Raw genomic sequence first — 24259 nt, forward strand, 5'->3', positions numbered from 1 at the left:
CCAGATTATATTGCGAAGGATTGTTGACATGGGATGACGTCCCGCGTCGGAAGTTGTGATGACGTCACGGTCTTCTCTCGGTGCACGATGCGCTGGGAAGTCCAAGATTGATGACGTCACAGCCTCCGTCCTTGCACTACTGCGTATAGCTGTACACTCTGCGTCCTTGCTCGTGAACGGGTGATGTTCCCTGTGTTTGTTTTCTTCTTTCCGTTGATGTTCAATGCTGCTCTCGTCCGGTGTAGATTCTCGAAGATAAGTGACAACAGTTGCTCAAACGTCAGTGTTAAATGCTTGTATTCCTCTCGATGAAGGACATAGTTGCGTCTTCATAAACTGTTGCGTTGATTGAAGATCCCGTTTCCTCTGTTTCGTTTGATGTTGCAGGTGGAAGTTAGTTCTTGTAGACCTTCGGTCGGCTGATATGGGTCTTGTTAATTATGTTCTTCGTTTATACGCTGCCACCACTTCTAATGTCTTATCGCTTGGCGATAGACTTTTTTGTTCTTTCCTTACGACTGTCATTCGTAAGTAATTTTTGGTTCCTCTCATCTCCCTTGGATATCTTAGTAGAGAGGTTCTTTCTTGACTAGAGGAGATGATTCAAACAGGCTAGTTGAACAAGTTAACAACTTTATTCTGTAACTCCATACTAGGAGATGCAGCTCGGTCGGACGACCGATATGTTTGATTGTTGGCGTGGAACTGCCATTCTAAAGCATCGCGTCGATAGCGGAACATTAGCTATCTCAGCAATTCATATAAAAACACATACGTAGTTCGCCGGCTCGGAAGTTACAAGTTTCCGGCGTAGGTTAACAGGTCAACCGCTTCCCATGGAAGTTGTTGTGCAAAGTTATCATAACATAAAAATGTTGACAAAGCTTAGAGCTAGATCAGGCTACTGCAGACAGCGCATAGCGTAATCTAGGTCTGCTTTGGTCACGTAGAACCCTCCTAATGCCATGACCCCAGGTCATTGGTTTACATTTACAGATCTTGTAAATTATATAATAATGTAATTATTACACATATAAACGTGCTGGAGTTGAAAGCAGCTTTTCTGGCTCTACAAGAATTCAGGGAGAGAGTAAAGGGACACTCAGTGGTATTGATGTCAGACAACACCACAGTAGTAGCTTATATAAACAAGCAAGGAGGCCTAGTTTCTCGGCAGTTACATGTGATGACAGTCAACTTCACCAGTGGGCTATAGAGAACCTGGTAGACATCAAGGCCAGGTATATTCCGGGAAAAAGAAACATAGTGGCCGAAAAGTTGAGCCGCAGGGATCAGATTCTGGGAACGGAGTGGTCCCTACACCAACAGGTAGTGGACAGGATGCTCATGTTGTGGGAAGGACCGATCATAGACCTATTCGCAACCAGGTACAACAAAAAGTTGGAAGTGTATTGTTCAGTAGTCCCGGACGCAGAGGCAGTAGCAGAAGATGCGCTACAACACCCCTGGGACAATCTGGACGTGTACGCATTTCCTCCATTTTGTCTAATCCGTCAGGTTCTGAACAGGGTAATGCGGTCTCAGAACCTCAAGATGACCCTGGTAGCCCCGTTATGGCCGAAAGCAGAGTGGTTTCCAGACCTACTGGAACTCCTAGAGAGTTACCTCCATGGAGCAACCTTCTGTGTCAGCCTCACGTGGAGAGGTACCACCAGTCGGTGAAGTCCCTATCGCTTCACGGGTGGAGACTGTCAAGTATCTCCTCCGAGAGCGAGGGTTTTCGCAGAAAGCAGCAACTCAGATGGCAGGTAATATCAGAAAATCATCTGTGACAGTATACCAAGGAAAGTGGTCAGCATACTGTGATTGGTGTCGTAGAGGGAACGTGTCTCCACTCGGTACCACTATTCAGCAGTTAGCAGACTTTCTGATATATCTCAGAACAGAAAAACATATGTCTGTATCTGCAGTGAAGGGGTACAGGGCGGCTCTAGCCTCAGTCTTACGAATGAAAGGAGTGGACATATCGTCTTCATGGGAGTTGGCCATGCTGATGAGGAGCTTTGAACACAGTCATGCCACCAAAGGAGCTAAAACGCCCCAGATTGGGATCTGACCAAGGTACTGAGTAGTCTGACAAAACCCCCCTACGAACCACTAAGGCAGTCCACGGATAGGAGCCTGACCCTGAAGACAGTCTTCTTATTGGCCCTGGCTTCAACCAAAAGGGTGGGGGAGCTACATGGCCTCTCATATCTCATAAAGCACTCGAGAGGTTGGAGATCAATGGTATGTGAGTTTGTCCCAGAATTCGTGGCCAAGACCCAAAATCCAACAATAGTAGACGGCAGATTCGACTCCTTTACCATACCTTCCTTGGCAGACTTTGTAGACAACGACAAAGCTGAGATGCTCCTGTGCCCCGTCAGGGCACTAAGGGAGTACTTAAAGAGAACAAGGCACCTCAGGCCGGGGTGCCAGAGGTTGTTCGTAAGTACAGGACGGAACAAGAAGGAAGTGTCCAAGAATACAATATCATTTTGGCTAAGGGAGACGATCAGAGATGCTTATACGGCAGAAGACAGAGGGTCAGATAGCCAGGTGGGAGCTAGAGCTCATGACATCAGGGGTGTGAGTGCTTCCCTGGCATTTAAAAAGAACATGTCTGTGGATAAAATTCTGAAAGCTGGTGTGTGGAAGCGCCAAACAACTTTCACCTCATTTTATTTGAAAGATGTTGCCCATAGATCCTTGGACACCTTTTCCTTGGGTCCAGTGGTGGCGGCCCAACAAGTGATATAGTTCATCCAGTGCCCCTGGCGGGTCAGTTTGCGTCTAGTCTAAGATGAAGGTATGAAAGTAGAATGAATGGGATGACTGGTCTTTTTTTCTTTACTACTTTCTTCCTACTCCTTTCACTACGGGTAATATGAAGGAGAGTACCGTCATGTGCTGGAACGGACTAGATGCAGGTGAGAGGGTCAGCCATACTGTGAAGCTATCTTAGCTGATGATATACTTTTCAGTAGCAACACACCCCTCTGGATAATAGGGAAAAGAGGGGTGAAGGTGGATCCAGTTGCAAGGGACAAGAGTAAACAGTAGAATGGTATCTACACCCAGTGGGAGAAAACCAATAGATCCGCTTATATCTTTGGTCCTAGGTTCATTGTCCATTCTCTTAGAATTTCCCTATATATTCGGAAATGGATAAGGTGGCAAACTCCCAGTCAGTTGTAGAGACTTACCTCCCTCCAATAGTAAGTCTATCCTAATGTTAAGACCGAAGGTTTGTTTCGTGTATGAACAAATACCAAATTTGTAACTAATTTGTATTTTTCATAACTAACAAACAGTTAGAGCCCCACCTCGAACCACCCCTCTAGCAGTCTAAACTGGGTTAGAAATATAACTGATGGGTCACAGGTAGCCGTGGGCATTCTGGGTATACATGCCCCGTGACCTGGTATAGATGCCATTAGTCCCTGGATCTCACAAGTGTAATTTTAATTCTACCGGTTTCCAGCTTGGCGCTAGTAAATCCTAATGTTAGACCTCAGGTTTGTTAGTTATGAAAAATACAAATTAGTTACAAATTTGGTATTTTTAGAAGAATTCGTCATACATATGCAGTTCCTAAAAAAAATTAGGATAGGCTATTAAAGGTTTCAAATTTTTTTTGACATTTTCAAAACACCCACCATCCTAAAGATGAATAGTTAGTGTTGATCAAGAAATTTACAATAGTGAATTACATATTTATACAGAAAATAGTTTATGATTGCTTACAGTAGTTTTTGGGTATTTTAAAAACTTTGTAAGTTTTTGGTATACGTACCATATCCAGAACCTAGTGGCAATAAATTTTATCAAGCTTAGAATTACAGTACATGTCAGTTATTGATTGATTTGTGTATATGCAATAATGAGTTAATCTTGGCTGGGCATTAGTAACTCCAAGAATCCTGGCTGTTGCCCTGCACTAAATTTTTACTACATAGTCTTATTAAATAGATATATATTAGTGTGTGGACAAATGCTCACTTACAGTGCTTTTTTTCATTCTTATTTTCTTAAGTGTATGGTTGCTTTCACTCTTATATTTGTTGGCTTGTAATGCTCTTCGTAAACAGTATTCCTCATGTAAGGAATAGTGCATATTCACAGTGAACGTATGACATTAGCAACATCAACTGACATACAGTAATATTCAAATAGTTATTAGATTTGAATAATGTAGTTATGTGTTGTATAACTGTACATTTTATGTATTCTGATATATTGCATGCATTTTTGTACTCACGTTAACATTTTATCCTTTTACTTTTTAATACATACGTATACATGTGTAGCATGCCAATTTTACTTGTTCTGTTTAGTAAGTAAATATATACATAGAAACTGGATGCGTTTAGAGTGGTGTTAAGTATGTATTTATGATTCCTTTTTCTTGCTTACCTGTCAAGGCTAATCCACTTGAACCTATATTATGTAGGCTTCAAGTGATCTTGTGGATCTTACCCAGATAATAGCAATACCTCCTTTTCCCCTTTTCACCCTAATTTTCCTCATTTTCCTCACTTCATGCATTGCTCAATTTAAAAGACTGATTACGTATCATTATTGTCAGTAGTCACAGTATTTTCTTTTCATGTGAAATTTTGTAATAAAACTGTAAAATCAGTCAAGCATATAAAAAGTAAACAGAATAATGATTAAAGTAAACTAACTGAGAGAAAGAAACGCATTAGAAGTAAATGTAATCCCACACTCGAATGATGACGTACAGACCACTTGCCATATTATTTTTTTTAATTTCTGCTGACAATTTCGGTACTCAAAATGTTTGCTGAACAAGCTCGCATCTAACCACTGGGACTCCACTCCATATTTACCATAGGTAATGGTGAAAGGTTAACACACATTTTCCATTGAACATTGAGATTAACAATATCAAGCATAAGATGAGTCATCAGGAATAGGATTAAAAGGAATTTGTTTATGCATTGCCAATTCTTTATTTGTTGTGGAGATGCATTTTTTCCATACATGTGTAAATTTATTTTGCTATGGAAACTACTTAAAAAATATTAATTGTTGTTGGTCAAGCACCTACAGTACTATAAAGAAATTTGTTTTGGAAGCATCCCTGGCAGTAATTCATCTTGCCATTTAGTTTTGTAAGCTCATTTTTTTTCTACTGTATCAAATTTATCCATTTCTGCTGGCTCTTTGCCTATATGAGAATCATTTTTTGGAGTGAGATTGCAAGCAAGAGTAGTTAACATAATTCCATATTTGGATAGTAAAAAAAAAATTATGTAAGAATGTGAGAAATAGTAAACTGCCTTGGTCCTTGGTCATTGGTCATTGCAAGGGAATACCACCTAGTGTATGATTACATTGGTATTATGATTGGTGAAGGTATCCTGCAAAATCTCTTTGGCCTCCAATTGCATTACTTTTATTTTGTATCCCATTTCTTTTAATCTTTTCCTACTTTACAAGTTAAGTTATTATGTGTTCAAATTTCACCCAAGGCTCAGGAGAAAATCCTTCAGACCAGCTGTATAGAAAACTAAAACTGACTGCTTGGTTAAGTAGAATTACTTTTATTAGGTTCAGATCAATTTTCACCTACTCACATTTCAGCTTGAAGAGGAACGAGAAGAACCAATGTCTACAGAATTTAAGCAAGAGAAAATATGCCGAGTTTGTGAACGGGGCATAGGGCTAATATTTTGTTCAAATTGCCCAGCTGCTTATCACTCTGAATGCCATGATCCACCACTTCAGACCCGAGCAAGGTAAATCTCTTATTGATGTATGATTTGAAGTGACATTTATTATTACGTGTCAGTTGTTAAATGGAAATAGATTGTTCAAGGTCTGCAGGGAATTTTATTTCTAGAATTCCTTTTCAGTTTCATATCCATCTACTTGCAAGTCTTCTTTTACCATCATTTGTGCTTGACCTGGTAAAGAGTTTCTAACCACATGATTTAAAGTGTCCTAATTATGTTCACTATTTACAACAAGCCCATTATAATTTACTTACAATAGTAGTTTTTGACTAGCACTTTTTTTTTTTTTTTTTTTTTTTTTTAACCAAATAAAAGCAATTGTAGTCCTGAGTACATGTATACAGGCTCCTGAGTCCTCAACAATTAACTAAGAGAGATTGAGAATGACTGTATACCTTTTGTGTAGCTAAGTATATCAATAGTGTTTCAGGAATTTTGTTTTCAAGGTAAATTCAAGGGCTATTAAGTTTTCTTTATTCCAGATACCCATAAGGGTCTGACAATAAATAGGAGACACACACACCTATAAATATACATATCACTTGTGGTTCTACACTGACTTCTTACCCAGTTATGTTGGGTCTGGCTACAGGATTATTGTGCCTTCACCAGTTCATGAGTACTGCCTCTAATAAACATGCCATACATCCAGTCTTAGAAGGAAATATTTCCATACAAAGTTAATGATGTGGTACTCACCTTTCAGATGTCATGCAACTTCCGAAAGGAATGAGGGCACTATAATAGTTCTCACCCTATGTAGAGGGTGATTTGTTTGTGAACGGGGCATAATATTTTATATGAAATACAGTCCCTTTATCAGAAAAGAGGATTTTTTTTTCTTTGTAAGGTCCTCATTCTTGTTTAGGAATGATATGCCAAGGGACAAGAGAAAATGACAACTTTGGTTATGAGTGGTAAAATGTCCTTGTCTAAAAGGAGTCCAGTGCACTAATCTGAGGTCCTGATGCTAAAGCAATCAAGAAGAATGCCTTTTGAAGCATATGAGTTGCAGTTGTATTGGACCCAGAATTAAGGGGTTGACAGGAGTCGTAAGAACCTTATTCAGGGACCAGGTAATGAGAAACCTTGCAGGAGTTGACCTTTGCAGTGTTAAGGACATGAGAATTGAAATAATTTCCATATTAGACTGAATTCCAAAACCATAAGGAAAGGGTTCCTCCGGTGCTGCTTTGTATGCCATGTTTGTTGAAATAGCAAGGCACTTGACCTCAGAAGATAATGAAATGTAGAACTGTTAGAGCTCTCAGTGTGAAGGTGATCTAACCACATTTTCCATTCGGACTGGTATGTCGGATAGATGAAGTCTGTAGTTTTGCACTAGGTACCTAGCAATTAAGCAAAAATCTTCATGGTAAACTAGATTTATAATTGTACATGAAGGTCACAGTTCTGAAAGGGGGATGCGTAGACTACTTCCCCTCCTTCCATCTGTGATAGAACAATGGTTGGCAGCGGAATCAATTCTCTCACCTGTTGTTAAAGAAATAAGGAACCAGAGACTGGCTAATTCAGGGTTACTAGACAAATGGTTCTATTGAAAGCTATTAGATTGTTCAAAGATTTCAAAATCTGGGACAGTGAAGAGACTTTCAATTTTCTAAGGTGGAAAGATAGCCAATAGCCCTTGGAAGCTGGTATGATAGTCCCTCAGAACAGATGACCATCTTTCCCTAACTGACAGTCCTCTCCATAGCCTCCCCTACCTGTCAAGGAGGCATTCATATGTATTATCACTCATATGAAGTGTGGAGTCAGGTTGGGCTATTGGCCAGAGACCCTTTCCATGTCCACAGACAATATCTTTCCAGTCTTAGACGAAGGGGACCACAGCTTTTTCCTGGCATATGAGAACCAAGCTCTATTTAAATCCTAGTCACAATTTCAGGATTAGATCTACCCCGGACCCAAACTGTAACAGGCCCAGACTTCTTTCCAGTTGTTATTTGGAAAAGCTGGACTTTGGAAGTAATTTCACAGGTCGTTCTTTAAATCCTGCAGTCGTAATCTCAGAGTTAGACCTACCATGGACCCAGACTTTGTTCCAGTTGTCTGGAAAAGCTGGGCTGGGCAAGACTTCTCAGGTCCTTCCTTATTCTGGTTGGGTGTTGTTCAGAAGAGACAGCAGCTGGCTGTGAGAGTAGTCCAACAAGTCCCAGCCTCAGAAAAAGTCTGTCTACTGTTACTCTCAGGTTTCATCAGCATTCTAATGTGGTTGCTCCCCAGGTTAGCCAACCACCTAGGTAGGCCACCAGTTAAAATCCTTCATTCTTGAGCTCCCATAAATTAAGTACCGTATACATAAAAACTTATGCAAACATATTTGTTCAAATTTGACAGGTCAAGGATCACCCTCCATTCAAGGAATGCTTTTTACGGATGTTGAAGAGTGGTGGCAAATATAGGCTTATTTCTCTAGGGCCCCTTTTTAATATTTTTTTTCTACTACTACTGCTTTAAGAGGAGCGGAAGGGTGAGACCATCTCTACCCAAGCCAATTGAAAATTATACTGCCCCCCTAGGGGAGGACTTCCACTTCATGTTACGCTGTAGAAGACTACAGCAATCACACACTTCCAATGGGGCTCCACCTCCTCCCTTATAATACGCAGTCCAGAAGTTGATTATTCTTTTCCTTGGTATGAGAGTCTTGTCTGCTTCAATAGGTACGTTAATGCTATTGGTGTCCTTCCATTGTTAGGAGTCCTTTACTAGTGACTGGAGGCTTGTACAGCGCAGATTCACACCAAGCTATTTTAGGCTAAGGAAGAGGAAACTCAAGGGTTTTGTTTCCCAGATTCTAAACTCTCAAGGGTATTGTTTCCCCAAATTTCTCTTTTTCAAGAATAGTATATATTGTGCAATTCTGTTGTTGGGCTCACTCTATGATTTGTGACAATACTCTTATGTCTAAATAAACATTTCTCAAAGCAATATAGGCCGTCCCTATTATCAGCAATCCGGTTGTATGGTGCTTGCCTAGCGCTGAAAGTGGCACCGAAATGCAGATTTCCATTAAGCAGTGCCAATAATAGAGTATTGGCACCGATATACAGGCAGTCCACGGGTTACGACGGGTTTGGCTTACGGCGTTCCGAGGTTAAGGCGCTTTTCAATTATATTCATTAGAAATTATATCCAGGGTTACTTCACCTACAATGCTGATCTGGCAGAAGAAATATGACACCAAAAATGCAGAATAATCAATATTTCAAGTTTTTTATGAAAAATGCAATAAGAATGCAGTTTACATAGTTTTGAAAGCACCCAAAGCATTAAAAGTAAGGTTTTCTTTGGATTTTTTATAATGTTCCGGCTTACGACGTGTCTCAAGAACGGAACCCCCGTAGTAACCCGGGGACTGCCTGTATACCCAACAGAGGTGCCATTAACTGGTTATCGGTGCCGATAAGTGCCTAAAATCCCAGAAAATCCCAATAAGAGCAAAAAAATTTCTGATTTTTGGTTATCAGTAATTTTTGCTTATCAAGCTGCCGGAACGGAACCTGCCTGTAATGCTAAAAAAAAAAAAATTTAGATTGGGTAGTTTGTGTAGATTACATATCCGCAGTAGGTGCCTACAGCTTCTCAAATATGACTCCAGATGAAAAATTGCATATAATGAAAGTTGTTCAGCATCCCAAAATCTACCCAAAAAGTCACTGAACGGACCAAATTACACCAATTTGTCATCACCCAATATTTTTGGTGAAATGTAACTTTTCCTAAGTGCCCAGTTGATGTGAACAGTGACGCAGAGGTCAGAACGGCCGCAGTTCTTGAGATGGCTGCAGTGAGGCGCCATATGTCACCCCAACCTCATCGTGGGAATTTTAAATCCAACCAATCGTGTGTTAGGTTGACCCAGGTCATTCCCAAGGGACATGGATTAATTTACAACCGATAAATGAAACCGGGTTTGATGAATATGATTCACACACCTATAGCTTCAATCGAAGTGACTCATTCTTTCCGTAGGTCACTGCTAACATGGAGAGAATTCACAATGCTTTGTTCCCAAAAAAAGTGTTGGCTGATGATTGCAATAGTTATAGGGATTTGTATTTAACCATTGTGACTGAATTTCTTCGCAATACTGACGAATTCAATAAGTGGCTATACAGAGAGGGTTTGCTTGGAGATTATTCGGGTTTATGCACCACATGCAAGACCGGAAATAGAAGATTTCATCAAAGATGCAAGCAGGAAGGGCACAGGTTAATTATAAGAGGAGCTGTGGGGGACGTGATAACACACACGCCCACCACTTGAAATTATGTAAGACTTGCTTATCTGAGACTCTTTGGTCATGCAGAAACAAAATATATCCCCAAACCTTTTGCACTCGTTTGGATAAATAAATGTGCCCTGGTTCTTGGATTAAGCTCTTTCAAAAATTAAACTTGCTGCCAGAAGCACGATACATATTTTACACGTCCAGCCACCAACCAAATTCTGTATTCCTTCGGGGGCTGGTTCATGGCAGGTAGTTATGAGCCATTTCCATAGGCAAAAGGCAGACCAAGCAATTCACTGTGGTGCAGGTAATGTGTATGACCTGCATATAATAGTAGCCAAGCAGTGATAAAAGGAACAAGTGTTTAATAGAAAACTACCCAGTGTTAGCTGCCTATATCACTGCATAGGCAGCAAACAGTTCATGTTGACCCAGGCCTACATGGCCACAATTACAAGTCCATAGTACTATGATGTAAGGAAACATGATCATTGGGGTATATGCATAAAATAGTAATGTATTAAAATATTAATTCACAGTTACTGCAGTAACACTGCCTTGAAGGATTACTCACAAATTCTTCTTAACTCAATTAATACTAAACTAAGCTACCTATATCACTGCATAGGCAGCAAACTCTGTCTACATGGCCACAATCACATGTCCATAGTACTATGATGTAAGGAAACATGATCATTGGGTTATATGCATAAAGCAGTAGTAATGTATTGAATTTTTAGTTCTCATTTACTACAGTAACACTGCCCTAAATGATTTACTCACAAATTTTGTTAACTCAATTAATACCAAATTAATGGATATCCATACTTTATATTTTAATGCATTTAATAAACCATGATTGCTTGGTCTATTACAAGCACCAGGTAAAGTCTATGTAGCCTATAGGCTATGTTAGTTTGTATATAAATAAAATCCAGTATACGAAACAAACCTTCGGTCTTAACATTAGGATAATACTAGCGCCAAGCTGGAAACCGGTAGAATTAAAATTAAACCTGTGAGATCCAGGGGCTATTGGCATCTATACCAGGTCACGGGGCATGTCGTACCCTGAATGCCCTCGGCGTCCCGTGACCAGCCAGTTACTTTCCTACCGCCTTTAAGATAGGACGTGATTAATTTCTATCTGTTTTAAAGCTGGTTTAGTTTGCCCGATTTTATTCTCATTTTCACTTTTTAATTTTTCTTTCTCTGGGTGTTCTCAGAGTGGGTGTGATCTGATAGGTGTGTGTACGTTGTGAGATGGAGAATTTTGCTTCACCAACAGGAATTTCTTCTGGTTCTCGGAAGAGACAAAGGAATAGTAGGTGCAGAGAAAATGTATGTACTATTACTAATCCTTGTTCAGTTTGTCATGGTTGGTCGGTGGAACAGTGGAGGAAGTTTTATGAGAAAGGCCAGTACAAGAGAAAGGAGACGACACCATCTTTGGATGACCAAGCGTCATTGGCTTCTTTTGTATCGGCAATACACCAGACAGCTCCATGTGTTTCGTCACCTGCTTTTGATTTTTCCCATACTCCTTCAGTTTCTTCTAGCGATTGATTTCGGGAGTACAACCTGGAGATAAGTGAACTCTTTGGACAGATCAGAGTGTACTGAGAAAGATGACCAACATCAGCCGCTGTCACATCTGTGCAAGTGGGACAGAGAGAGTTGAGGCAATTGTCTGAGGACAGGAGATAGAGCCCTCATCTCTGAGTCCTTTATATTCTATCACTGCCAACAAGTACTATTATGGCTGAGACCAGCTATAAGAGAATTATTTGTAATTGTAATTGGTTTTTCTTTCCTATGGAGCCTGGGGGGACCATGAGAGAGCAACACTTTTTAAGACAGGCAGTGGCTACAGTATCAAATATATATATGTGTGTGTGTGTGTTTGTGTACACATCAAGGCAACTGACACCTTAGGGATATCGATGGGGATGAAGACCATTTTTTAACCATTTGTTCTGGGATGCTTTGTGGTTATCAGGTTCACAGCATGTGACATTCTTTGCATGAAACATAGAATTAGAAATAATGGGTTTTGTACAATAAGGGGCTTAAAGAATTGGTGAATTGAGTTACAATTAGGAACAGACAACACTTATGGTAAATCATAGCCCAAAACTCAACTGTATGAATCAAGGTTAGCATTTTACCATAATGCAGTCTGTTCTAGATATTAGATACCTGTTCCATTATTAATTTAAAATGAGTTACAGTGTAACCTACTTAATCAGGAGACCAGTTTTATTAGCTGTTTTGATAAAAATTCTGATATTGTATACATAAAACAAATGATAAATATGTTGCCTGGAACAAGTTTTCTTCTGCTAATTAAACATTTTGCTATTCATTTACAGAAAAGACTGGAAATGTGTTGACTGTCAAAAGCCCAGGAGTCGTTCTAGCCGTGCATCTGCATCTGCAAGGCAAGAGCTTTCAAAAGAGAAAGAACTGGTATGTGATGATTTGATTCTTGGAGGCTATTTTATTATACTCTGTTATGCTGATTTACCAATATTAATTTAGCTACCAGTATATGTCATTTGATGTTTTTACAGCTTTCTTCTCATGAAATATGTTCATCATAAATAGCCTTACTTCATGTAAACAATTTTGTTTTATTGTATCAGTTTGCTAAGACTTACAAGAAGTCCTCACTGTCCATACCCATACCACTGCAATTTCTCGCAAGACCTCATTCTTTCATGCCCTCTACCATGAATGTATGTGCGAGAAACTTCGTTTACAGGGTCTGTCTGTGACCATCGTTACAAAGTACGTACAGAGAAAAAGCTACATAATCCAAGGAAGGATGCCTATCTGTTCCATATCTTGAGGAATGAGGGTATAAAAAAAAAAAAACATGAATAGCGCACAGCCCTCCTAGTTGGTGAAACATATCCCCACCACTGTAACAGTTGGTCCTAGTGAAAAATTGGAAAGGTTTCGTTACAAAGCTAAGTGCATACACTTGGGATGGCAGAAAGCTCTTGATAAACTGGAAGACATATGTAGAAGAGCATTAGCGTTACAATGAGAGTGGTCGTAATGTCAGTGTCTGAAAAGAGTAAGAGATAATTTACCAAAGCTAATAAAAATACACTGCACGGGAAGACATACATCTGTCATGAAAGAACAGGTGAGACAAGAGAATGTCTGAAATCTTGGGTCCTCTGATGATAGGTCCCTGTGACTCTCACTGGACAGAGGAGCCTGGCCTTATCCCCAGGTACTAGTAAGACAGTTATAGCATTCATTTTTATGGGTCTTTGCAAGAGACTTTAGAGCAGTCACAAATCTCACCAAAGCCAATGGCTAAAATGACAGTGTTGACCTTCCATGGAACTTATTGAAATGCAATGGCCACCAAAAACACTTTTGTTCATACACGAAACAAACCTTCGGTCTTAACATTAGGAGTTGAAAGCAGCTTTTCTGGCTCTACAGGAATTCAGGGAGAGAGTAAAGGGACACTCAGTGGTATTGATGTCAGACAACACCACAGTAGTAGCTTATATAAACAAGCAAGGAGGCCTAGTTTCTCGGCAGTTACATGTGATGACAGTTCAACTTCACCAGTGGGCTATAGAGAACCTGGTAGACATCAAGGCCAGGTATATTCCGGGAAAAAAGAAACATAGTGGCCGACAAGTTGAGCCGCAGGGATCAGATTCTGGGAACGGAGTGGTCCCTACACCAACAGGTAGTGGACAGGATGCTCATGTTGTGGGAAGGACCGATCATAGACCTATTCGCAACCAGGTACAACAAAAAGTTGGAAGTGTATTGTTCAGTAGTCCCGGACGCAGAGGCAGTAGCAAAAGATGCGCTACAACACCCCTGGGACAATCTGGACGTGTACGCATTTCCTCCATTTTGTCTAATCCGTCAGGTTCTGAACAGGGTAATGCGGTCTCAGAACCTCAAGATGACCCTGGTAGCCCCGTTATGGCCGAAAGCAGAGTGGTTTCCAGACCTACTGGAACTCCTAGTAGATGTGCCAAGAGAGTTACCTCCATGGAGCAACCTTCTGTGTCAGCCTCACGTGGAGAGGTACCACCAGTCGGTGAAGTCCCTATCGCTTCACGGGTGGAGACTGTCAAGTATCTCCTCCGAGCGCGAGGGTTTTCGCAGAAAGCAGCAACTCAGATGGCAGGTAATATCAGAAAATCATCTGCGACAGTATACCAAGGAAAGTGGTCAGCATACTGTGATTGGTGTCGTAGAGGGAACGTGTCTCCACTCGGTACCACTATTCAGCAGTTAGCAGACTTTCTGATATATCTCAGAACAGAAAAACATATGTCTGTATCTGCAGTGAAGAGGTACAGGGCGGCTCTAGCCTCAGTCTTACGAATGAAAGGAGTGGACATATCGTCTTCATGGGAGTTGGCCATGCTGATGAGGAGCTTTGAACAGTCATGCCCACCAAAGGAGCTAAAAGCCCCAGATTGGGATCTGACCAAGGTACTGAGTAGTCTGACAAAACCCCCCTACGAACCACTAAGGCAGTCCACGGATAGGAGCCTGACCCTAAAGACAGTCTTCTTATTGGCCCTGGCTTCAACCAAAAGGGTGGGGGAGCTACATGGCCTCTCATATCTCATAAAGCACTCGAGAGGTTGGAGATCAAATGGCTAAAATGACAGTGTTGACCTTCCATGGAACTTATTGAAATGCAATGGCCACCAAAAACACTTTTTATGAGAGTAATTTGGCATTTGCAAGGGTACATCAGGAGATATGGTGAGACTGCATAGCCACAAAGTCAGATTACAGCTTGGAGGTACAAATAACAGTAGGGTAAATAATAAACAGAAAAATGGTGAAACAGATAAAGAATGTTACAACCAGTAGCCAGATCTACCCTGTTGAAGAAGATAGCCAGCTTCCAACCAGTAGTAGAAGGTAGAGAATGGCTCTTTTGACATTCCTTGGATAAACCAAACAAAAACTTCTTTCAGTTTTCTTCTGAAGATTGAAAAAGAAACCCACAAATTCAATTTGTAACTTGTTTACTTCTAAGTATTTACATTAAGTTTTACTCCACACTCGAGTACTTTCAGGCCCTTCTGTGGCCCATTCTCAAGAGATGTTTGGGATGTTAGCCTGGGTCAAGAAGACTGCTGGGCCTTGACCCAGGCTAACATCCCAAACATCTCTTGAGAATGGGCCACAGAAGGGCCTGAAAGTACTCGAGTGTGGAGTAAAACTTAATGTAAATACTTAGAAGTAAACAAGTTACAAATTGAATTTGTGGGTTTCTTTTTCAATTCCTTGGATAAATGAAAAAGTCTGAGAACAGACTTTATGGAGGATTACTCTGTAACACTAAGTAGTCAGCCTTGCCTTGGTAAAGGGAAGTAGGAGAGAATCTGCAAGGAGTTCTGATGGTTGCTGCAGCAAAATTGCTATCAAGGAAACTGTTAGATAATCTCCATGTGTAATTAGGAAGTGCCTCTGAGTAGTTGTGGAGTAGGAAGAAGTGTGGCTTTCTCAGAAATTCACTCTAAGCAGGAAGAACTCTGAAAGTCTATAAGAAAATTCAAAGGTTTGGAAAAGAAACTGGCTGTGGCCAAAAAGGTACAGTGAAAATCATCTGGGTGTTTGCCAAGGCTTAAAATTTAACTAGACCACAACACATAAGGTTAAACAGGGAAAAGGCATAACTTTGAGCTATTCTAGACGTCTCAAGACAGTTCACTGGATAAACTGCTGAGATTCAAGAGTATGGGGAAAAGACCCAGTAAAGATGCCCCCAACACTTGCCAAAGATGGCATTATAAGTGTGGCTGCCCTTCTGTTCCTTTGAGCAGAAAGGATACTCAGAAAGCCCACAAGAAGTTCCAGAGATCTGGAAACTACTGCTGTGGCAATATGGTGCAGTGAGAATTGTGGATCTTTGCCAAGGCTGAAAATTTAGCTAAAATTCAACACAAAAGGTTTAGTAGGGAAAAGTCATAACTTTGATGCCATCCCAGACCTCTTGAGATAAAACCCACTGCCCAAACTGCTGAGCTTCTAGGATATGGTGAACAGATCTAGTAAGGATGTCCCTAGCACCTGCCAGTGAGGATCTTGTAGAGTTTGAAGTTTGTGCTGTTGACAGGCAGATCTAGAGGAGTGAGGAGACTGCCTTAGGAGCTGAATTGCACATGGAGGAGAAAGTGGTTGAGAAGTACCGTATATGTACTCTTGTAACATGCAATTTCGCATATCATGCGAGCTAAATTTACAAAACCAAATAACAACATGCTAGCCTCTTTTCTCCTCTTTATATATTCCATTTTAAGTTTAAAAAAGTAAAAGAAATGTCAAAAGTATTGTTAGTAATGTTATATTTCTTGTGTAAACGCATACAGCCAGAAACGGCTGATTTGCTATGAACAACCTAATCCAATAATAACAGTGTTTTTGCTTGGATTTCAACCATCGTACGATAGTAAAAAAAAAAAAAAAAAAATTACCGTAGTTAAGTTATAAATGACGTTTAGGAGAATAGGTCAGATATATTCTTACCTTACTATATCCTTACTCGCTATGGAGAAAAGATCAGCAAGGGCATATACAGTGGTCCTCCCGTATTCGCGGGGGGGGATGCGTACCAGACGACGACCCCACCCCCCCGAAAAGTTAGAACCCGCTAATAGTTGGAACCCCTATAAAAATGCTGAAAACAGCCTATTTCATTAGTTAAAACTCAAGAAAAAACCACTAAAAAATTATTATACTTGCTTTTTTTAATAGTTTTATCACAAAAAGTGCATATTATGATGAAATTGATTAAAAAAAAAAAAAAAAAGGAATTTGTGGATATTTCTCATAGAAAAATACCACAAAAATGCGAAATTTCCATGAATAATGCGGGGAAACGTTCCCAAGAGAAATCCGCGAATACAGGAGGGTCCACTGTACTGCTAAATTTAACCTGTAAGTTTTAGCTGAAGCTGAGGAAAGAATATTGATCTGCTAACGACTATTATCGTGCATCAGCAACATGGATGAAACTCGCAAGCTTCGGTATAGTACCATCAAACTCGACCGTAAACATTTGAGAGAAACGTGTTTTAATCAAAACTATTGGCCGTGAAAGAACACATTTCACTGTTTTCACTCCAATAAAAGATTAATACAAAAGCTCGTAGTATTCTGATAAGATCAAGTGAAAAATATTCACTGTTTTCACTCCAATAAAAGATAAATACGAAAGCTCGTAGTATTCTGATAAGATCAAGTGAAAAATATTAAACGGAATCTCTTGATTTGGTTTACACAGTAAATATGCCCTCAGCGCCATCTTCTGGCGAAAAAATAACCAAATTTCATTCACAAACGATACGTTTTTAAGTGATATTTCCACTTGAAAACACTTTATATAATTTATAATAACCTTGTATCATATAAATAGAGTATCTTGAGATTCATTTGCGCTAACTGCTCTAACTAGAAGCATGAAAGTCACTCTGATTTGAGTTCAACACGGCAAACACAAACTTACTCGCAGTCACCCTCAGTTGACAGCATAGGATACGGAGGATGGATACACCACATACACTCACATATGATGCATACCCCCCTAGGCTAGGCTAGACCCTCTGCTGGCCCGCCGCCACCGACACCCTATCAAAGGCGTCAAGGGACCTCCTCGTACAATCCATGAGGTAATGGGCTGTAAAGGTGGACTGACTCTTCCACACCCCTGCCCGTAGGATCTGGAGAAAGACAAGAGGTGCCTATACCCCTGATGTCGTGGGGCTTCGCGCTTTGTGGGGGGACCAGCCCCGCTCCCTTGTAGGCCCTCCTGATGGTCTTCCTTAACCAGAGGGAGATGGTGTTTTTCTTTTGCTGATATATTTTCTCACCGCCCTGACTGGGCAGAGGAGCAGGTCCTTTGGATCCTCGGACTTAGGGAGAGCTGGAATGGAGAACTCCACGAACCGCTCGTCTACCACCGACGGGTTCTGGGTCTTGGCTACAAAGGACGTCACGAATTTGAAAGTTAGTTTTCTCCACCCCCTTGAGTGGGACGCCTGGAAGGAGAGGCCTTGAAGCTTCCCCACCCTCTTGGAGAATGCTAAAGCAAAGAGGAAGACCATCTTGAGTGTGAGCTCTCTGTCTGTAATATCCTTGAGTGGCTCGAAGGGGGGCTTTTTGAGAAAGGCCAGGACCCTGGGTCCTGGCCACGTCCCATCGAGGTACTGATAGGACCTTGGGGGGGCGTGTCTGTTCAAATCCCGTAATACAAAACGGGAATCAGATCTGGACCGACATCGGCATACCTAATTGAGCGATGTCAGGCTGCTGACGGCTAGTATATTTACAAAATAAAAACAATGAATATGCATCTTTTCTGTGATTCTTTTAAAAAGTAATACATTACAGCATCCAATAATATTTTACGTATTCTCATATTATTATATAAAATACTAACAGCAGATTAGAAATCAGCTGAAGGTGAATACGAGTTTATTTCTCCGTATTTAACTCAATTCGGAGCGAATTGCCTTTCTTCTAGTCCGTGTAAAATATCAAGATACTTTACTTATATAAGACAAGGCAATTTGTCATTTTACTATGCGTTTTTAAGTCAAAACATTAATTAAATACGTTTCATGAACTGATTTTTATGTGTGATTCCGTTCATTATTTTTGCTTCATTTTATCGTAGTACGAACCTTTACAGTTACGTTACTTATCTTTTATCAGCGTTAAAACAACAGTAAAATGTGTTCTTTCAAGACCTGAAGTTTTGATTAAATTATTTTCTCTCAATTTTATCTACGATCATGTTTGATGGCGTAAGTTTACTGGAGTTATATCTTTGTTGCCAATGCACAATGATAGTACTATATGGATGAAACTCGCAAACTTCGGTTTAGTACCTTCAAACTCGACCGTAAACAAAATGAGAGAAATATGTTTTAATCAAAATCATTGGGCATGAAAAGAACACGTTTTACTGTTTTCATTCCAGTAAAAGATAAGTACGTAACGCTCGTAGTACGTATTCACCCTGGACTTGAATTGAGTGATGACCCGTCAGGCCCTGTCCTCGTTCAATTACCATTAAGAATTTATTGGATATTCTTGGCCATGAGGAAGAAGGGAGAGTACTATGTCCAGTCAGAGCTCTGAGATTACTACCTGAATAGGATGGAAGCAGTCAGGGGTCCGTGTAACTTTGGTGTTCGGTAAGGAACCTTTCTCGTCCACCGTCAAAGAACGCCTTGTCACTCTTCTGAGAGATTCGATTAGAGAAACACATTCCCAGATCCGGGAGGACATTTTACCCATTTTAAGGCGAGAAGCACTACCACTAATGTTTTTTTTTTTTTTAATTTTCTTTTAAAGTTGCCGCACGCATTAGAAATATTAGCTAGAGAGCCATTTGCTTGGGATAAGACCATTTGTGATTAAATGGTAATGAAGAAATTGACATTTTATGATTACATATGATTATTCTTTGATTTGGAATCTTAAAAGAGCTACTTGAAAAATTAAATGAAGAAACAGAATTTGTATTGTAGAAAGCCTCTTCATCATTACCTTGATGAAATCAGGGGGAAGAAAGGGTATACTGTATTCCAATACTTTGTTTCATGTGTAGGTTATTGTAATGAGTACAGTATGTATTTCATTTTTCATAACCTTAGTTCACTTTATTTTTGGAAGAAATTTTTATAATTCTTTTCAAATTGAAGTGAATGTTTTGATTACTGATTTGTACTATAAATAGTAAAGTTTATGTAACTTTCCTTGCACAATATCTACACTTGAGAGTGTATCATGGTAACAGTTATTGATGACTGAAGTATGTTTAATGTATGTATTAAACTTTTACAGCCAAAGAAGGAGCCAAAAAGCAAAACTAAAGCTGTAGTTAGTAAGGAAACTACTTCAAGACGCTCATCCAGCAGAAGATCCAAATACACAGAAGTTGAAGATGACTTTGAGGAGGAAGAGGAGGAGCCTGCACCAGAAGAATCATCTGAAAATGATGACAGCCAGGATGAAGATTTTACCACCAGAAGGAAGTCAACGTGAGTTTCAAATGAAGTCTCCATATTTTGACAGCATGTGACCTATGATCTTGGACTTTTGGGCTGTTCACTGGCTTCTATATCCATATTTTGTGAGAAAGGTGTATTAGAAATTCATGATTTTGCTTGAAAATGTCTTATACTTGTTATTTGATTTTATTAATAATTCTTAAAAAGAAGACAAGATTCCAATGGAATTTGATCCAAATTTTTTAGGAGGATTCGAAAAACTGTTAATCCACCAAGAAGAACAACCAGTCGTTGTATCAAGAAAAAGTCTTACAAAATTGAGAGTGAGGAGGAAGAAGAGGAGGAGGAAGAGTTAGCAGAAGAGGAAGAGCTAGCAGAAGAGGAAGAGGAAGAAGAGGAACAAGAAGGTAGTGAAGATGAGCAAGAGGAAGATGAAGAACAAGGAAGTGAAGATGACCAAGAAGAGGAAGATGAAGAGGAGGTAAGCGTGACATTTTATGTGCTCTCTTTCTTCCAAAGGGGTCCAGGTTATATAACCTAGCCACCTTGTTTTATCATTCCAGGTTAGGTCAGAGTAGATCACTGAATTTTAATTTGTATACTTTGGAGTTTTACCCAAAGGATTTATTCTTGAATGACATGAAAGTTGAAGCACAGCATATTGAAGAAGGTACCAGATTGAAAGTTAAGGGGAGAAAAATTATACAGGGAGCACCTGGTTACCAACAGGGTTCCATTTCTGGGGACTTGACGGTAATCGAAAATCATCACTAACTGAAATTCAAAGGTCTAGGGGTGCCACCACTTTACAGTTCCCTAAACTGGTTAACCCTTAAACGCCGAAGCGGTAAAATAAAAATTGTCTCCCGTGTGCCGGAGGTGTTTCGGAGTGAGCGCGGAAGCGGAAAAAATATTTTTTTCAAAAAATCACAGCGCGCTTAGTTTTCAAGATTAAGAGTTCATTTTTGGCTCCTCTTTTTGTCATTGCCTGAAGTTTAGTATGCAACCATCAGAAATGAAAAAAATTATCATTATCATATATAAATAATGCGATATATGATAGCGCAAAAACGAAATTTCATATATAATTGTATTCAAATCGCGCTGTGCACAAAATGGTTAAAGGTAACAAGTTACTTTTTTTCGCTGTAATGTACACTAAATTGCGATCCTTTTGGTATATAACACATTGTAAAACTATAAAATCAACACAGAAAATATTATTACAAAATAATGCATGAATTCGTAACGAGCGGACGTAAATAAATATTTTTTTCAAAAATTCACCATAAATCTAAATATTGTCTTAGAGACTTCCAATTTCTTTCAAAATGAAGACAAATGATTGAATATTCTATACTGTAAGAGTATTAGCTTACAATTGCAGTTTTCGACCATATCTGACGAGTTAAAGTTGACCGAATGTCAAATTTTTATATATATTTTTTTTATATGCAATTATTTCGGAAATTAGAAAAGCTACAACCTTCAAATATTTTTAGTTTTATTTTACATGAAATTGCACACATTTTCATATATAAAACTCTATTAAATGCCTAATATGAAACTGAGCAAATATTCCGAGAATGGGACGTACGCATTTCGGAGATTTGTGGCAGAGAATCCACGCGCGGAGGGAAGGAAAGTTTTTTTTTTTTTTTTTTTAATTCACCATAAATCTAAATATTGTGCTAGAGACTTCGAATTTGTTTCAAGATGAAGATAAATGACTGAATATTACTAGACTGTAAGAGTTTTAGCTTACAATTGCGTTTTTCGACCATTTCGGTAGAGTCAAAGTTGACCGAACGTGGTTTTTTTCTATTTATCATGATTTATATGCAAATATTTCAAAAATGAGAAAAGCTACAACCTTCAATTATTTATTGTTGTATTCTACATGAAATTGCGCACCTTTTCATATATAAAACTATGCAACTGCTAATTTAAAATAGTGCAAACATTACCACAATCGCACGTATGATTTTTTCGGAAGAGTTACAGCGTGGACGTTAAGAAAATGTTATTTTTTTCATAAATTCACCATAAATCGAAATATTGTACTAGAGGCTTTCAATTTGTTGCAAAATGAAGGTAAACAATTGAATATTACTAGAATATAAGCGTTTTAGCTCACAATTGCGTTTTTCGACCATTTCGGTAGTCAAAGTTGACCGAAGGTTGAAATTTTGGCACTTATCGTTATTTATATGAAAATATTTCAAAACTGATGAAAGCTACAATCATGAGTTTTTTGTCGTTGTATTCTACATAAAATTGTGCAAATTTTCATATATAATATTCCATGTATCGGCTAATTTAAAATGGTGCAAAAATTATGTCAAAGTGACGAAATAATTTCTGAGATGTGTCACTGATACTTTTTAGTGCGATAAGAAAGAAATTCGCGCTTGCGTGCCTGCGTAACGATTGTAAACAAATCAACGCCTTGATCCGTGAGCTTCCAACATCCCCCAAGGCGCATGATTCAAAAGTTTTCGGCTTGTAGGCCTGTAAGTACTTTTCCGCGAATTTAAAAAAAAAAAAAATTTTATGTCAACGTTTAATACTCCCAATCGGCACCCGGGAGACAATTTATCTCGACGTTTAATATGTCCAATCGGCGTAAGAGGGTTAATTCTGTAGCTGAAGCTGAGGAAAGAATGTCCATCTGCTAACGACTAGTATCGTGCATTGGCAACGTGGATGAAACTCCCACAAACTTCAGTTTAGTACTATTAAACTCGACCATAAACAAAATTTGAGAGCAACAGGTTTTAATCGAAACTATATGACATGAAAGAACGCATTTTACTGTTTTCACTGATAAAAGATAAATATGTAAAGCTCGAAGTATTCTGATGAAATCAAGTGAAAATATCGAAGGCAATCTTGATTTTTTTATGCAATAAACATGCCTTCAGCGCCATCTACTAACAAAAAAATAACTAAATTTTGTTCATAACGATACTTTCCAAGTGATATTTCAACTTGGAAACACTTCGTATATCGTAAATAACCTTGTCCCATATCAATAGAGTATCTCGAGATTCATTTACACTAAATAGAAGCTACACACACACACACACACACACACACGTACCACAAATAGTTGGAACCCGTATAAAAATGCTCAAAACCTATTTTGTTAGTTAAAACTCAAGGAAACCCCACTAAAAAAATTTTAACCCTTTTTTTTTTTAATAGTTTGTTTTATCACGAAAAGTGCATTTTATGAATGAAATTCATATAAAAAAGCCAGGAATTTGGGGATATTTCTCATAGATAGATACAGCAAATAGGCGAATGTTCTGCTAAAAAAATGCGGGGAAATGTTCCTGAGGGAAATCCTCGAATGCTTGAGTCCGCGAATATGGGGTGGTCCATTGTGTGTGTATGTGTATATATATATATATATATATACAGTGGTACCTTGAGATAAGAAATTAATCCGTTCCGAGGCGGCCTTCGTATCATGAGTTTTTCGTATCTTGGAACACATGTTACATGTAAAATGGCTAATCCGTTCCAAGCCCTCCAGTAAATTATATTTCCAGGACTAAAACACATGTTCTAGGGTTACGACGCCGATCCGTTGGAAGAAATATGACTCCAAAAAGGCAAAATACTGTACAGGTAGTGACCGACTTACGACCGCAATTGGTTCTGCAAAACAAGTCGTAACTCGATTTTGACGCATGTCGAGTCTGCTAAATTACCGTAGAGTTTATCGTACATATACATATTGTGTAATGATATTGACATCATCTGAAAGTCATATTTTATCAACATTTTCTTAGATTATTACTTATATTATCATATTTAAGTCATAATTCATTATTATTTAACATTCATTATCATTAAAACCATTGTATTACCATTCTTAGTGCATATTCTTACTGTCATATATGTATTACGATAGTACTTTACGATACCCTTTCACAAGTTCATATACGTATGTAAAAATTCAACCCCTTCTTTAGCTAGTTTATTTTGCTGTCTTTTTCTTTAGAATGTGTATTATATTTCCTAGTTATGATTTCTTTACATTTTTGTAGCATGTGTAACATCTCACACATATGTATAAAAATATAAAAATAATCATAACTAGGAAATACAAAGAAGTCTAAAGAAAACAAAGATAGCAAAATAAATTAACTAAAGAAAAGGTTGAACCTACAAACGTAGCAATATGAAACAGTGTGATGTGT

General features: G+C 39.0%; 1 protein-coding gene across 3 annotated transcripts in view; it reads left to right on the top strand.

Annotated features, from left to right (window-relative positions):
- LOC135212778 (tyrosine-protein kinase BAZ1B-like) overlaps nucleotides 1–24259 on the top strand; it is a 245752-nt gene that overhangs the window by 196251 nt on the left and 25242 nt on the right. For all 3 annotated transcript variants that reach the window (XR_010313993.1, XM_064246550.1, XM_064246551.1), the window contains exons 22-25: nucleotides 5614–5768; nucleotides 12396–12492; nucleotides 19882–20078; nucleotides 20295–20529. Coding sequence is in view for 2 of the 3 variants with exons in the window: in XM_064246550.1 (XP_064102620.1) it covers nucleotides 5614–5768; nucleotides 12396–12492; nucleotides 19882–20078; nucleotides 20295–20529 (684 nt within the window). In the remaining variant the exon portion in view is untranslated. The remainder of the gene's footprint in view (nucleotides 1–5613; nucleotides 5769–12395; nucleotides 12493–19881; nucleotides 20079–20294; nucleotides 20530–24259) is intronic.

The sequence above is a fragment of the Macrobrachium nipponense genome, chromosome 41 (assembly GCF_015104395.2).
Source record: "Macrobrachium nipponense isolate FS-2020 chromosome 41, ASM1510439v2, whole genome shotgun sequence".
In the NCBI taxonomy this organism is placed as follows: domain Eukaryota; kingdom Metazoa; phylum Arthropoda; class Malacostraca; order Decapoda; family Palaemonidae; genus Macrobrachium; species Macrobrachium nipponense.